The sequence below is a fragment of the Rhinolophus sinicus genome, linkage group LG05, assembly GCF_036562045.2.
Source record: "Rhinolophus sinicus isolate RSC01 linkage group LG05, ASM3656204v1, whole genome shotgun sequence".
Taxonomy (NCBI): Eukaryota; Metazoa; Chordata; class Mammalia; order Chiroptera; family Rhinolophidae; genus Rhinolophus; species Rhinolophus sinicus.
Window position 1 is genome coordinate 151198075 of NC_133755.1, and position 17624 is coordinate 151215698.

At 38.1% G+C, this 17624-nt stretch overlaps 1 protein-coding gene across 6 annotated transcripts in view; it reads left to right on the forward strand.

Annotated features, from left to right (window-relative positions):
* Window positions 1–15773, forward strand: part of NCOA7 (nuclear receptor coactivator 7) — a 118492-nt gene extending 102719 nt beyond the window's left edge. For 5 of the 6 annotated variants that reach the window (XM_019729481.2, XM_074333541.1, XM_019729480.2 and 2 more), the window contains 6 exons: window positions 1471–1618; window positions 6431–6556; window positions 7857–8009; window positions 12659–12754; window positions 13169–13242; window positions 13625–15773. In XM_019729481.2, coding sequence (XP_019585040.2) covers window positions 1471–1618; window positions 6431–6556; window positions 7857–8009; window positions 12659–12754; window positions 13169–13242; window positions 13625–13760 — 733 coding nt within the window. In that variant the 3' untranslated portion in view covers window positions 13761–15773. Of the gene's footprint in view, window positions 1–1470; window positions 1619–4937; window positions 5146–6430; window positions 6557–7856; window positions 8010–12658; window positions 12755–13168; window positions 13243–13624 lie in introns of those variants that run through there. The other variant, XM_019729484.2, reaches the window with a different exon arrangement.
* Window positions 15774–17624: the final 1851 nt, after the last annotated feature.

Consider the following 17624-nt stretch of genomic DNA (forward strand, 5'->3'; position numbering starts at 1 on the left):
AGGAATACAGGCTAATTATGGTTCATTACTTTCATGGAATGTAGCCATTAAAAATCACTATAAAGACGAGCAACATGGCATATGTGCATTATTTAATGTTATGTATAACAAATAATTATGTCTTGGCTCTGATTACAATGAAAAGAAAACTGTACATGTGGACAAGAACAGATAGGAATGTGGAAACCTAAGAACAGTTTGATCCATTGGAATATCAGAATTGGAGGTGATATTTTTTTATGTGTTTTAGTCCGATTAGTATTTGTCTTTGTTCGTGCTGCTATAATAATACCATAGACAGAGTGTCTTATAAACAACAGAAATTTATTTCTCACAGCTCTAAAAGCTGGGACGTCCTCATAAAGGCACTGGCAGATCCGTTTTCTGGTGAGGGTCCACTTCAGGTTTCATAGATGGCTGTCTAACGTGATGAAAGGGAGCTAGCTAGCTCTGTGGGGTATCTTTTATAAGGGCACTAATCCCAATTATGAGGGCTCTACCCTCATGACCTAAGCACTTCCCCAAAGTCCCACCTCTAAATACCATTACATTGGGGATTAGGTTTCAACATATGAATTTTGAACTGACACATTTAAGCTATAGAAATATTGTTATAATATTTTTAAATAATTAATAACTTTAAAAAATTAGCAATGGATTAACATTGTCTCCGTAGGCTCAAATTGGAATGGTCATTTTGTAACTAGAGAAGATTTTAAGAATCATTTGATCCTGCCTGTCATCCACTCCCTTCACTGTGATGTTTCCAGAAGTGGCATCTAAGGTCATAGAGCTTGTGACTGACTCATACCTGGGGGCATATTGCAGGTGCCGGAACTGAAAGCTCTCATTCTCTGCTTAGAAACTAACTACATCAGTATTGATTAAGCCTGGAGAGATGCTTCAGAACCTTCAGAATCTGTAAAATCTGTAAAAGAGAACGGAGAAATTGGAAGCAAACTACATTCCCGATATCCATATAATTAGCTGTCTAATATTAAACAATAGCTAGTATTATTCACTTTGTAGTTATTATTAAAGGCATTTTATTAAAATTATAATAGTGCATCAATCTACATAAAGACCTATTAGAGCATTATTTATCTTTGTTCCCATCTTAAGCTTCAGATTGTTTTTTTTCCCAATGAATACAAGTATAGAAAAATGAAGACCCAATGAGGAAAAAATTGGTATAAATATTTCATTGTGTTCTATTTTATGTCCCATTGCTTGATCTTTTCCTCGGATTGAAAGACAGTTTCCCAGTGTCTGTGGACTTCTTTCATTTGTTAACTTATTTTTCAAGTTTGGAATGCACTAGTAGAGAACATCTTCGCAGTGAAAAATTTCCCATTTAGCAACGTGGATTTGCCGAGTAGGAAAAAGATGTTTGTATGTGCCTGAGTCCCTTCCATTGCCTACCGGGAAGGCAGACGTGGTGTTAATTCCTATGATGAACATGTTTTTCAGGGTGGATCACTTGTACACCTTCTTTGTTCAATGGTCTCCTGACGTCTATGGGAAAGATGCCAAAGAGCAAGGCTTTGTGGTAGTAGAAAAGGAAGAACTCAATATGATTGACAACTTCTTCAGTGAGCCGACCACCAAGAGCTGGGAGGTGAGCACTCAAGAGGGGGCTAGACTGTTGTGGTCCTGAAATTACAGTGTTCAGTCAGAATGTTGTGTCCAGATTTCAAGAGCTTCTTGGCTGGCAAGAACTTAGATTCCCTGTGTACCTTTGATGTCACAGGGAATACAACCTTATTCCTCTGTTTGAAGCTAGATATGTGTGTAAGAAAGACAACACCACCACCACCACTGGGTCATTTCACTCCCCTTTTCTAAAACTGCTGCTGTGTCCCCTTCACATACAGGATGAAATTCAAACTCTTTAATTTGGCCTGAAAAGCCTGTCATAGTTTTGTCAGTTAGTTCATCAAATGCCTCATGTTCTCTTTTTCTTCCCTGGCCCATTTCACTGCACAGACTTTTCTCTTTGGCAGAATATGTGCCATGGCCCATTCCCACCCCAAGTGCCTGTATTCCCACTTCTGATCTCAGCTCAGATCACTCCTTTTGGCTCCATACCAGTGAAATTACTTGATATAAGAATACTAATTTTTTATAGAATGCCAACTTAACTTGCCAGCAATGTAAGGAAAACACTTCTCACTGTGCTTCTGCCAGCAGAAAATATTATTATTATTATTCCTTTCTAAAAATTTTTGCTAATTTGGAAACTGAGAAACGATACATTTTAATTTATTTTTGATTAATATTGAGGATAGAATGAAAATATGTGTATATTATGTTATATCATATATTATATTTTAATTATACATTAATTATATTATATATAATTTGTGTTTTTTCTTTGTTGTGATGCCCACTAATTTTCTTTGACCATTTTCCTAAAGGAATCTTAATAGTTCCATCATACTGTTTGAGCTCTTCATGATTAAAGGTATAATTCTTTGTCTCCTGTATTTTTGACAGATTTTTTTCCTAGTTTACTATTTGTCTTTAAATTTGACTTACGCTTTTATGTTTTTAACTATAGTGCATTTATATATAGTTGACCCTGTAGTTTTAATTAAACTCTACTCATTCTACAGGTGATTTATTGATATAGGTAATATTTTTAATAGTCTGTTTTTTCTAGCACTGTTCAATGATTTGTGATGTTTCCTTCATCAGGTTTAAACGTCTTATATATGTTCTGTGCTATCAAATTAACTTATTGTCTAAATAAGTGATCAAGCAAATGATCAGAAGCATGGAAAACACTCAGTGGCTTTTCATTGCCTATAGCAATCATTACCCACCTGGCCAACCATCAGAACCACCACTTGGAAAATTACTTTTTTAAAAAACTGAATCCTAGACCCTCACCACTACAGACTAATTCAGTAGGTCTGGGGGAGAAATGTTGAAATCTGTCTTTTTAAAAGCTCCTAGGGGTGAGAAAAGGGGGAAGGGATTAAGAAGTACAAATTGGTTGTTAGAAAGTAGTCATGGGGATGTAGGTATAGCATAACTAATACAGTCAATAATATTGTAATAACTACGTATGATGTCAGATGGGTACTTGATTTGTTTGGGTGATAGATGGGTGGGGTTTGGGGGCAGGGTGAGAAAGGTGAAGGGATTAAGAAGTACAAATTGATAGTTACAAAATAGTCATGGGGATGTAACGTAAAGCATAGGGAATGTAGTGAATAATATGGTAATAACTATGTATAATTCCAGGTGGGTACTAGACTAGTCAAGGGGATCACTTCGTAAATTATACAAATGTCTACCCACTATGCTGTGCACCTGAAATTAATATAAAATCATATTGAATTTCAACTGTAATTGAAAAATTAAAAAAGGGGAAAAGGGTGAAAGGGAATAAGAGGTCCAAATTTCCAGGTATAAAACAAGTAAGTCCTGGGGATGTAATGTATAGCATGAGGAATATAGTCAGTAATATTGTGATAGCATCGTACGGTGTCAGACGGTTGCTGGACTTAACATGGTGATCATTGCTTTAGTTATATAAATGTTGAATAATTATGGTGTACACCTGAAACTAATATAATATTGTATGTTAGCTGTATTTTTAATAAAAATCTTTCTTTTAAAAGCTCCTATATGATTTTGAAGAACAGCCAGGTTTAAAAATACTGTCCTCCAAGTTCTAAGCCCCTGCATGGCATCAGGATGGTTCATTTTCTCCACTTCTGTTCCCTCTCTCCAGCCTCATCTCTGCTTCCCTTACTCTCTATTCTCAAGCCATAGTGAACGTGGAACACGGCTATGTGTTCCTGCTGTGCCCTTCACCTGCCATCTAGGTGGCCCCCGCCTCCTTTGAGCTGCTATTACTATTAGTATTTGTATCCCATGGAATGGCATTCATTTATTTATAAATGTGTCTCCTGTCTCCTCACCCACTCCCTCACCCACTCGAGCCTGTGCCTGGCAAAGCACCTGGCACTCGCCATCATATAGAAAGTGATCAGTAAATGTTAGGAGTCATGAGTGCCAGGTACTCAAGGGAATGCCATCTCACTGACACCAAATCCTAGTGATTCTGCCCCAGATTGTGTCCAGGCGTTTGCACTGAATAGAAGTTCTGGCTAAGCTGGGACTAATCACGAAGTATCGCCAGAATCCTGCTTAGCACTGACCCCCAGGATGAACTGTGCAAGAGCACTCTAATCCCCTCAGCAGGACCCACGACCAAAAGGTCATTTTGGATCTGGAAAAGTCACAGAAAGATCACTGAAAATTGATCCAGGGTACTCTACATTTCTTTCCAATCCCCTGACATCAGATCCGGGGAGTAGAGCAGGAGTATGCTTCTTAGTCTTTAAGATTAATACTCTAAAAAGTAAAAAGATTTACCTTTTTTTTTATTGTTTACTTTGCCAGCTGTTTTGAAACACTGAATCTAAAGTACCATTTTAAACCAGATGTTTTCTCATTCGTTTAAGTTCCTCACACCCAACAAACATGAACATGGTATTGAACTGAAATGCCTTTGTTCTAAGTGTAATGATCCTACCTTGGGTAAAAGCTCCTTTTCATTGTCCCCATGAGATTCAAAGATTCAAACTGATGTCAGGGAAATTACAAAAGTTTAAAATGGAGGTTTAGCTTTAGGGAAGGTGCTGAGAAAAAAAAAAAAAAAAAAAAAAAAAAACCTCTGAAAAGGCAGGGCTAGAAAGGCTAGTTTAGCTAGAGGAGAATAATGGATAAAAGTATAAGACAAAAAAAAAAAAATAATGGAGTTTGTTGTACTGGTAGGAAACCACCGTTTCAAAGGTGAAAGTGTCATTTTACCGCCTCCCAGCTATGCCTGACAGGAAGTGTGTGTTTGCTCAAAATCCTAATTTGGGTGTGTTCCTGTAGAAATGTTGAACCCTCTCCTAAGGGAAACAGAAACTCAATCATGCAGGAAACTAGATATTGCAAAAACAGTTGTAGCTCAGCGTGGCTATAAGTAACAGTGGTGTGGAGGCAGATAAAGACAAAAACCTGTTCCTCGTTAGAGAGCAAACAGACAGTTCTCACCACCCAGTCAGGATGAGAGTCCGAAGATTGCCCTTGGACATTCAGATTTTATATTGTGCCAGACCCGACCAAGAGCCTTTTGTGAAGGTATGTTGGAGTGCTGAGAGTTAATAAGGTAGTAGTGAATCTTCAGATATCTGCCATGCACTATGTTTTGAGATGCATTTTAATGAGAAAGGATTGTGCTGACATTTCAACCAGAGCAGGTAATATATTCGTTTTGGAGATGGGTGTGGTGTGGTTTGCTCCTTCATTTGGAGTCAAAAATCCATATTTGATTTTTTTTTTCTTTCTTTCCACAGCCTCATTTTATACCTGTGTTAAATGTAGAGTTCACCAAAAACGTGTGCTTTATTTAATACATTTAAAATGCTGGGTTTGTGATTCTTTGATAGTATTTTCTTAAAGTAAATTCCCTGTGAGTAGTTGGTATAGTGTACATGCTAATTTCCTTATCTGTAAATCTGGCTCAGACGTGGCAGGTACTTTATATCTATCACCCTGCATTTGGGAAATTGAGTAGTGCATTATCTGACAACTTTCACTAGATATAACTTAAATATTTTTCTCGAGAATGCAATTAAATTCATTAATATTAGTACCCAAGAATTATGGTGACTTAGTCCCTATAGATCTTCAATTTCAAAATAATTCAGTGACTTTATCCATATTTTAGGAGGGGCAAACAATAGATTTTAAAGATAAAATTTACTTTGGTAGCTCATAAGCATAGTTACAATGAAATAATAAATGTGTACAATATCATTTTATACTTCAGTAGTTTCTGAACTGTACGTAAAGAATTATAACCTAATTGTAATTTAGACTAAAGCTTTGTGTTTCTTTGACCTGTTGCTCCTGGTAGCTGTTACCATTTGTCATTTCTATCAGGGTTGGTTGCTATGTGCACAATCTTAAGAGCAAACATGAGGAGTCTTGATTAAAAAATCTATCTTACCTTCCCGATATTTCTATTTATAGACTGCCTGCTCTCAGAATGATCTCTGATTTGTGCCTTAACAATTCAAATTTAGATGCAGGTTAAAGGAGAAGAATTAAGGGCATTTCAACAGTACGAGTTGCTTGTGGAGGTATACATAATTCTCGCTCAATGACCGAGCAATCGACAGCAATGGTGAAAGTGGAAAACTTGCGACTATATTTTGTACAATGCCTTGGCTGTACCGTGTTAAATTCTGCATTTGTTCTGACATTGAAAAATGAGCCATTTCCCCAAAGTCCTGGTTCAATTTATGTCCAGCTGCTAAAACTCCACCTGTTACGGGCAGTTGTGTACCTGAGGTCATTTTTAGCAGCCGGTGGAAAAGCAAATACATTGTTTTTCTTGGCTTATTTGTCTTCTCCATTTCAGATCATCACCGTTGAGGAGGCAAAGCGCAGAAAGAGCACGTGCAGCTACTATGAAGATGACGACGAGACCGCCCTGCCGGTTCTCCAGCCCCACAGCGCACTCCTGGAGAACATGCACATCGAGCAGGTGGTCCTCCGGGGGGCTTAGGACGCGGGTCTTCTAGGCCTCACAAAGTGTTTCCCAACCCTGCGTGCATGTGCTCTTCCCATTCCGGGTGAAGGATGACCCAGGCTTTAAAGGACGATCACCAGCAGCCTAACCAAGGCCAGTGTCCCTTTCTCGTAACCTTTCTGAAAAGTTATGGCAGCCTTCCCTGCCGACTTCTCAGGAGGGCAACGATTTGGCCAGACATCACATCTATTATATCTCCCAAATCTGAACGAAGAGCCGTTTCTTGTTTTCAAAACAGTTTTTAAAGTGTCCTACCGCAGTCCTAATGCACTTAAAAAAGGATCCAAATTTATCCTAGTGATAATGGCCGAGGTCCAGTGGTTTTAATTTATTCAATGAAAGTCTTGTAGCAACTACACTTTACTTGCTTTATGAAAATTACCTACCACTAGGAAGAATTTTCTTTGTGTACTTTCTATTTTCTGGAAACCTGTTACTTTCATTTTATGAAATCCTATAATGTGGTTGGATTTGACCTTTTGTAAGGAATCTTTTCCCCTTGCCCCATCAGTTAGCTTAGAAACCTGAATTTAAAGACTTGAACAAATCAGGTTCAACTCCCTGAATTTACGAATGAGTCTGTGAAGGCCCAGGAAAGCCAAGAGATTTGGCCAAGCAGTTACAGAAATGGGGTTTATTCTGAGGCTAGGACTGATGTTAATCATTCTGAAGACGTCAGCATTTCATAGCCACCGTAGTTCGTATTTTTGAAGAGATATGCATTATTGGTATTTATGGCTAACTTAACATAGGTGAAAGATATAGGTGTGATGAGAACAGACTACATCAGACTACTAACATAAAGCACCATATTTTCTTCTTCTCACTTTTGTGGGCAGCTGCAGTTGTCAGTGGCATCTCTGAGCCCATGAGAGTTAGAACAATTGGAGAAGCATGAACTGTTTGGTGAAAGCCAAGTTGAAGTGTAAAAGGGAGAGTACACGTCTAATGCCTTCATCTTTATCAATCTAGGTGCTACAACTTCGAATGTATAGGGGCATAGTGACCCATAGTCAGGTCCCTGATGGCAAAGCATGCTCTGGGCAGCATCCCTGCCAAGCTAACCACTGCCAAGGAATGAATTTCCCTTCTCTTTCTTGGTTGATAGTGGCAAACACTAGGCGGAGTAAAGGGGAGCAATGTGTAAGGCAGTTTGATTTTTGAGTTTGAGCCACAGGCACTTGCTTTGTGCTGCAAGTTCATAAGTGATTTGTGGGTGAACTGTAGATTTACATCTCCATCTTTGGATTCGCAGCTGGCCCGACGCCTTCCAGCCAGGGTACAAGGGTATCCATGGAGACTCGCATATAGCACATTGGAACATGGGACCAGCTTGAAAACTCTCTATCGGAAATCAGCATCGCTAGACAGTCCTGTCCTATTGGTCATCAAAGACATGGATAATCAGGTGAGGCTTGTTCCTCTCTTAGAAAACACTTTTTAATGAAGATTTTCAAACTTACACAACAGTATAGAGACTAGTATAATGAATTTCCATCACCCAGATTCTACAAATTAGCAGGATTTTTGCCACATATACTTCATCTGTCTTTGTTGGTTTGTCTTTGCTGAAGTATTTTGAAGTAAGTCCCAATTGTTAAGCCATATTTCAGAATGTATCTCTAAAAACGAAAATCGAGGATATCTACAAATGCAGTCACATTCTAAAGATTTGCTTTTTCTTACTATACAGTAGAAAGCTCTCATGATATTCTATAACCTAAAGTTGGAGAAGTTTGAGAAAAGTCAAATCTAGATTTGGAGATAGTTGCAGAAAGAAATTCTAGTGCCATACAGAACTTTCTCCAGGTAGCTGAAGCAGTGACCACAAACCTTGCTTTTATGAAGCAATGACCACAAACCTTGCTGAGATAGAGAGCCAGTCAAGGCCGTGGTGGGTGATACCAAAAGAGCCCAATCTTTATGAAACTGCTGGGGAAATGCTCTGTGCAGTTGCTCACTGCACTTTCACCTATGTTACAGTCGGTAAAATCTGGATATTACTCCCTTCCACCCTACTCTAGTACTTCTTACTTCATTCAGCTTGGAGTGCAAGTAGAATCTGTCCAGAATTCTTATATATACTACCCAGTCAGGCTCCTGCTTCACAAAAGCAAGGAATCTTTCAAGTCTGTTCTTTATTCATTTCAGTTTGGCCTGTGTTGTATCAAGAAGAAATTCCTTTACATTTTTAAAATGTCGATGCCATTCTTTTCTCTCTCTGGGATTGAAGCGAGTTTTACTCAGCAACCATTCATCCATTCATTCATTCAGAACATATACTATGAGTGCCTATTAATTGTGGAGTATTATTAAGCACTGAAGAGCTTACTGTGAAGCCACATAATTGGGATAATTTTAATGGCAAAAATCTTTGCTTTTGTAATTTGCCTTGGGAAAAAGAGCAGAGAGATTGCGGTACTGAGGCACTGCCTATCTCAACTGTGATCTTTCCTGTGACTTTATTGCAGCTTAAGAATTGTGTGGAGTCGGTTAGCAATTATCATTTTTACTATTATTATTTCCTGATTGATGACATTTAATTATGATGTAAGGTGAATAGTGGGTAGAGTCAAGTTAATAATTAAAATAATAACAGAGGTTTAAAGTAGAATTACTTAGGGATTTAGTGGAATGTTTAAGAAGTTGGGTGCTATGTTTTAGATGAGATATGGCTAGATGGTTTTAGACCACACACGTACAACCTCATCATAGGTATAGATTAGTTCCTCTACTGATTTACTAGACGATAACTAACTTGTTGGGGAATGTGTTTGCCGCATAGAGCTGGCATTAATGAAGCACAGTTTCACCCAGCTTCCTATCAGTAGATGGTGTAAAGGAGGCCTATACCTGGAGGTTACACTATTTGCCAGGGAATGGGTCTCACTGAATCTGGTGCCCTTATGTCACTTGTGTTGTTTGAAGACTCCTGAACTTTCTCACTGTACTTTCTCCACCCCATCTACCCCCAAATGAAGAATGTAGCTTTGCTGCATTTGAAAACATGGTAGAACACCACTTATAAATTTATCTGGAAATGAATTATGTAAAATTTTAATATAAAAATATCACTTATGCAGAATGACAGTAATGGGGAGCTCTGCAGATTTAATATCCAGTGAAACATCCATAACTGGTAGAAATTATAAATACAGCAATCACTTAAAGTCTCAGGAAATTGTGCAAAGGGCATACAGCAAGTGAAGAAACATTTATTGAAGAAAATGTAATAAATCTCCGTAACAACAGTGAGATTCTGTGGCACTTGAGGCACAACTTGCTCCCTCCCCTCACTCTGAACCCCCAGTTCAGACTGACAGAAGCTTCACTCTGGGTACATGTAGACAAGAAGACAGGGCTTCCTCTCCCTCTAGTTCCCAGGCAAGTGCTATGATATGCCCCCTCTAGGGGCAGGTCCCCAGCACTTCGCAGCCCCAGCCCAAGATCTTTGTTTCAGAGGCTAAATTCCAGTCAAGTCTGGCCTACAGATAAAGGGCTCTCCTGCACCCAGCCCCTACTCTCATAGGGCAGATGCTCTACCTTAGGGCATGGCAGGCTGAGAATACAGTCTCTGCTGCTCTTGTCCCAGCTTGTAGAGCACAGGTCCCATGCCAGGTGAGTTGAGCCAAGACCAGCCGCTACCCTGCCCAGCATCCTGCTCATAAAACAAGATTATTCATCTGAGGGAAGCAGGTAAATGTCCAATCCCAGCTCCAAAGCAGAATCCCTAGCTCCTAGCTCCAGGGGAAAATACTGATAATAATATATAGGGCTCTGAAGCTCTCCTCAAAGGAACTGACTTCATTTAAAATAATACAGGGAAGTTGAAACCAAAGGACATTCTAAAAACAATGCAAATTTTGGTGCTAAATAAAAGGAGGCAGATCGCTCCATAAAGGCAGTAAGCTAAATTGTAGACCCTCTGGTTCACCAGAGAGAACCCAGGAAAGAGACAGCTAAAGAGAGCCTTCTTGGAGTCAGGATAGACTGGCCAAAAGAACTACTCCTGCAAAGGGGTCCAAATTTAATGGACTCAGACTGTGGAGTAAGTTATACCACAGGCACTGTGGAAAACAACAGAGCTATCATGCAATTAAGTCTGATACTAGCTCAATTCCAGTGAGGCATAGAAATGTTAGTCCTATGTTGCTCTATTATATCACTCCACTTTTTGTGGTAATTTGTTATACATATTACATTGCTGTATAAGACAAACCCAGCAATCAATTGTTGTGATTACTACCTTATATAACGTTTTATCTACTAAAGAAGCTTAGAGAAGAAAGGAGAACAAATATACATTTACAGGTTTTGTTATATTGACCTTCCTTTTCCCACTTCTGGTTGTCTTCATTTATTCCATGGATTCCTTTCTTCTGTCTTTGCCAAATATATTAAATTTTTATATGTTACAGACTCAATTATATGCATATTGTTTTACACAATTGCTTTCTAAAAAGTTAATAGAAAAAAAAAACTAAATGGACATTTTCTTACATAACCAAGGTGCTATATATGTAAAAAAATTAACAATAATTCCTTAATATCATCCAATCCCCAGTCCTTAAACAGATTTCCATGACTACTAAGAAAATTTTAGCAAAGAAAGAATGTAATTATTTAGTATCCTATGAAGAGTAAAAACTAAGGCAGGCTTTTCCTATTCATTGATCAGAAAGTAACCCACTTTTTTCCATATATGGTCATTATTCTTTTTGTTATATTTTAGCACATGCTTTTAAAAATAGATGCCTGTCTCAGCTGTGTTTTAGTTCTTTACTGAAACATCATCAGAAGAAAGGAAATGGATTTTTTTATGTTTTGTTACTGTTTTGTTTTTGTTTGTTGTTAGTGGAAAGGTGTGGTAGCAGGAAGTATAAAAAACATTGGTTAGAAAGAGTTTCTAGATTTCCACCTGCCTAATTTTCAGTATTTCAAGGAGCCAGGAACTGAATATAATTGGTAAAATAGAGATTCTACAATGATTATAATCCAATTAAAATAATTTTGAAAAATTATGACATTTTTCAGATAACCTCCATTTAAAACATTGTTTTTTAAGAGGGATTTGGAATAGAAGGTATATCAGAATCCACTAGGGACATTTTCAAAAAATATATGGTCACTCCTGCCAACGCTTACCCTTGCAAGTACTGGTCAGGATCTGAGCAGAAGGCTAGGAAGCTGAGGCAGTGGGCAAGCATGTTCTGAAAACACTGCTCCTTCAAACACCCAAGCAGGAAAAAATAGAAGAAGCATTGATTCAAATATACCTAAATCAGCTTTAAAGCCCGTACTATTATGGATTTTTTTTTCTTAAAAGCTATTTGAACTAAGTTATATTGAATCAGTCATGTTAAGGATATAGTTTCAATAAGCTACTGAGAGCTCATATTTACAAATCAAAACAGAAGGTTTATTGTCTCTGGAGAAATGACTGGCTACAGTTCCACTTATAACACACAACAGAGACATGACTTTTTCTCTCAGTCACTCATTTCTGTGTGCAAGATGCATCGTGTTGTTTAATGTTCCCAACATATCATCCGTATTCACTAAAGGAAATTTGTCTCCTTAGTGGAATTCAGAAGTCTTTTAGAATTGGACCAATTGTTGGCCTTTGGCAAACAAGTTTTCTGAGCCACTTGGGTTCCAAGTAGAGTTGGGGACATTTGCTTTATCTGTTTATTGGTGGTCTTTTTTATTTAAGAGCTCCAATTTAATAATGATCTTTGCTGAGAGAGATATAGTGAGATCTCAGGATTGTGTTAAAATATTTCAGAAAGCCTTTCTTTGGTTTAGATTTGAAAGTAGATAACGTGGCCAGCCTAGTGGTTCAGGTGGTTGGAGTGCTGACCAACTACTGGCGACCAACTGCCTCAAGGGGGGTGGGGGGTGTGCAAGGCTCATAATACCTTGGGTCAGGGAGCTGTGTCCTACACAACTAGACTGAGAAACAATGACTTGAACTGGAGTGGGACAGAGAGGAGGAAGAAGGGGGAAAAAATTGTAAAAAAAAAGAAAGTAGATAAGGTTTCTGTTTTCTTTTGACAGATTTTTGGAGCATATGCAACTCATCCTTTCAAGTTCAGTGACCACTATTATGGCACAGGCGAAACTTTTCTCTACACGTTTAGCCCAAATTTCAAGGTACCTAGATGGGAGAAAGACTGACTTCCCAATGCCATAGTGTCAGGGGTTGGAGGTAGGGGGTTGGATGTAGGGGGCTGTCGTTAGAGCAGCAGCTGTCCTGTAACCTCATCTGGACCTCCGGCCTTGATGACTATAGCACACAAACTGCTTAGGGTCCCTCCCTGGGTGTTGGGAATTGCTCTTCTGCACGGTCTGGGATCCAGGGAGGGATTGTAGGTCAGAGTCACAATGGGCCTGAGAGGCCTTTCCTACTTCAATCCCCTCTGGAGAGCTTGTCCTGGTTTGGGGGAGACCGGCCATCAGGAGCTTCCTCAGCCAGTGGGTAGTTACAGAGGTACTATCCTAATGTTCCCTGTTTGCTAATTCTCCAGATTAAAATGTCTGTTCTCTGTCTTGTGTTTCTCTCCTAAGGTCTTTAAGTGGAGTGGAGAAAACTCATACTTTATCAATGGAGACATAAGTTCTTTACAACTCGGTGGTGGAGGGTAAGGTTTTTGTTGTTGTTATTATTAATTTACCACCTGACCTGAGTGGGTCTGTTTTGACCCAGGTAACCAAAACCTTGGTGTCAGGTGATTTTAGCTAGTCCATATGTTTATATTAATTAGGACAGTGGCCTAACACATGACACTAAGAGTCAAAGATAAAATTATTTATTTATGTGTCTGAAGGACTACTACCACTTGTCTTTTAGGGAAGACAGGTCATCTAAATGAAATAAAGGAAATGTACCCTTTGTTTTACAAGCAGTCTAGTGTTTTTGTCTATCTATAGCATAAAGGAAAGAAGAATGGGACAAGGGAAGACAGAAAGTGGGCCACGTAAGATTGAAATGTTTTCACCTGTTTGTATTATTAACCTTTTCAGGGGACGGTTTGGTTTATGGCTAGATGCTGATTTATACCATGGACGAAGCAACTCCTGCAGCACTTTCAATAATGATATTCTTTCCAAAAAAGAAGATTTCATAGTTCAGGACCTCGAAGTATGGACATTTGAGTAAAATTCAGACTGCCTTAAAATACAGCATTAAAAAGATTGGGTTTAGGATCAGCCCTCCTCAAGCTGGCTGGAAGACAAAGCGCCAGCCTAGGCCCACATCCCATCAGAAGCTTTCTTTCTGCCGTCATCTCAGAGCATGAGCGCATTGCAGAGAGATCCTGAAAGGTACACGTGGAGGGCATACACTGATGAAAGAGATTTGACATCCAGATCGTGGAAAACTGTACTCTCACTTTCTTCAAACCCTTACAGTGAGGAATCAGAGTATTTATAGATGTATGAGTTGAATGCAATTTTTATTTTTGGTAACTGTGAAAAAAAAAAGATACTGTGGAAATATATACATGCCTTGTGTATTTATCAACATAATTTTCATTACCAAAATGTACAGCATACTATTGTTTGCCATGGAAAAGGTTAGTCTCATTTAGAAAAATTGAAAGTGTATAGCACTTGAAGGGAATATGTATATGATTTTTTTTAAACTGTTTTATTTATTATTTCTAGTATATTGTCTGAAATGTGTTGCCAGGATTTTTGTTTTTTTTGTGTTTTTTTTTTCTTGTAATGTGTCAAATCTTGAAATAAAGAAATGTGCTATGTTTTGGCAACAATTCCACTTGATTTATATAGTTTTATATTGAATTTTTTTTTGCCCTGATTGTTTAGGGTGATAGGTCTTAAGCAGCATATATATATATGCATAATTCTGAATTTTAAAAAACTCATCACCAATGTTCATTGATTTCACTATTATAGGCCAGCTTTCCGTTTAGTCATCAAAAAGGTACATTTTTAGTTACTTACTCTGAACATAGTTGTATAAAGAAAAAGAAGCCATTTCTCACAGTCAAGTTGATATTTACAGAAATGGATATCTTTATGAGCCTAGACTTAGAACAAACCCTGCTTTTGAAAAGAAAGTGGTTTGCTTCTTATAAAATCATTTGCGTTAGTAACAAAAACTCTATTTTCATAGTATTTTGCATAATTTACCCCAAGTTTTTACATTAACAAATAGGCCTCTGTTTTAAAAGGGACCAAGTGTTTTAATTTTGAGTGTTTTCATTTGCATATTTTACATCAAATGAAAAATGTTGAATCAGCCCAATTGTCTTGGTTTCTAGACTCTTGTTTGAGGAAAAAGCAATGCAAAGAAATGCATTCATACCAAAATTGGAATTAAAAGTAAAATCTATTTTTTAACATCAACTCATTTTAATACCATAAAACACTGTTTTATTAACTACAATAGTAAAACCTTGTTAAAAATTTAACCAATATTATTAATTGCCAGACTTTTATGAAAGCCAAAGACTGCAAATGGAAAAGAAATTTCAATTAATAGCCAAAGCTGAGAAGTAGTCTATCATAAATGACATCCCTAGTGATCTTGGAAAGAAGAGGTTAATAGCAAGTAGTATTTATACACCTGCATTTAGAAAAATAAAACAGTTCTCAGAATGCTAGCCTTAAGCTGGCTGAATGTCTCCTTTAGGTTTTTCTCTTATTTTAGACTATTTATGAAAGTGAACAAACAAATTGCCAAGTATCCTCCTGTCAGATTAATAGTTATTTAACTCAACTCACATTCCATGTAAGTTGAAACGAACACTGTAAAATCTTAGGTCTGTAGCCTGGGTGTGCTTTCCCCTCAGTTCTCCCACTGAGAACTCTAGATGAACAACATATTGGCAGTTTAACCATAATCTGCTCATTAAGTGATGTGTTGGTATGAGATATCAGGAATGTGTCATGCTGATTATGTTTACCATTTATGCCATTTGCAACCATATGCTATTGACAAACAAAGTGGTCTTTTTGCATATAGTTCACTCTTACCTAGGTTAGTCCATGATATTATCTGTACTTGTGAGAGCATATCCAGATGCTGTGTTCTCTATTTAAAACAGTATTGTCCAATCAGAAATGTGTGGCCCTTCATTTATGGATATTGAATATATGTAATGCAGTGCTAGCCCAATATTTTCAATAAAGGAATTTATGCATTCAGTGTGATTTTCTTCCTCATCGTTCATTCAACAGGTGTATTGGATGCTAGAGTTTACTTGTGTGAGAGGATGATGAAATATCCAAAACTTAGTAAAGTCCAGGACTCATATTTTTATTTTTATTATTATTTTTATTGCCACCCTGGAAATTCCTTCTTCATTCCCTGTAGCCAGCGTCTTCTCTCATCAGTTCATGAAAACCCCTGTTGTTGTTTCTAGAGGTAACTCCTGGCTCAAAATCTACCAGTTTCTGTGTTCATAATCCTTCTAGATGTTCTTTGAATAGTGACCTCCTCCTTTTAACATTTCTCTCTTGACCTACTTTCTAATTTCAATAATGGACCCCTTATCCTCTGATCAGTTTTCTTTGGCATCCTGTCTCCTACCCCTAAAGATGAAGACCTCAGGCAGTCTTCATAGCTTCTTACTTCCTCTGATCATGAGTCTACATCAGAGGGCTTGGGTGGGAGGGGGCAACCAGACTCTTTTGAAAATGATTTAGATACTTCCCCATACTACGAGCCACCAGGGACACCCTAAACTAGTGTGAGAAGTATTATGGCCCTTCATGTGATTTCCCTTGTCTTAATTCCTCTTCAAGTTTCAGAAGCATGTGAAACAGGAATAATAAAATAACTACTTGTATTTTGAGCAAGACATTGAGAATCTCTTAGAAAGCGAAATGAAGATTCATGTTCTCAGAATGCCTTACCAATTTTTACCAATGTGATCAGATAAAGAAATATAAGGAGGTCAGAAGCTAAAGGAAGTTACAGAGACTAAAGGTCACCTACACTTGCCCCTTGTTTAAATATCAAAAGTACCTTTTAACTACTTCCTTCTGCCTAATCAGGTCACACTTCTTATTCAGTGGGAGCCCTAACCTCAGAGGTCTATCCTCTGCTCCACCTTCTTGCTTGTGACCATTATCCATAGTGATCCCCTGACAGAGGTGTCTTCACTGAGAAAATTAGGCTTTATAATTCACACCAAAATCTATCGTCTTTCCTTTAATTTCAAATCTCTAGTGGTTCAAAATAAAAACTAGATAGGACCTCCTTGGCATGGTCTATGAAACCATCAAAAATGGTGTTGCCTGATAGAATATCTTTGGCGACCTATTTATCTGCCAGATTAATGCTGCTCAATAGAACATTCTATGATGATGGAAATGTTCTAGAATTTGCATTCTATAGTAGCAGCTAGCTACCGTACTAGTGTTGAACACTTGAAATGTGACCTGGGTGATTGAGGAGCTGAATTTTTAATTTTATTTAATTTTAATTTATTTAAATTTAGCCACATGTGGCCAGGAGCTGCCATATTGAACAGCACAGTTCTAGATCAAGATCAATATTTGGCATAGCCAAATCATATTTCATCAGCAATGAACTCAGACTGTTACTCTCTCACTAGGAAGGAACTTTTAGTTCTAAGTTCTTTGATTTGCCTTTGCCGTTATGGATCTTCACACAGCTTTGCATCACCTAAAGTAATAGTGTGTGTCTCACTGCTTAGGTAGTCAGCTAATAAGGCAACCAAAAAGCTAAGTTCCCTGATAGTCTTTCCACACTGAAAACCTGGATCTCTGTAGGATTACTGATCCTCATCGCTAACAAAAGGTAATGAAAATCTCTCCCAGTGCCCAGGCTTTGTCTCAAGATTTCCTGCCTTGGCCATCAACATGTGTTTTGTTCTCATACCGGACTGCCCTCACCAGGTACCCATCCACAATACATGAGGGACCACCAGAAGGAGAAAATTTATTCCTTACACAGAATCATGCATCCAGTCTCAGATCCACCAAGGAATAATGGAACCACCAAGAATGCCTCAGGCAGTTCTAGTCAATG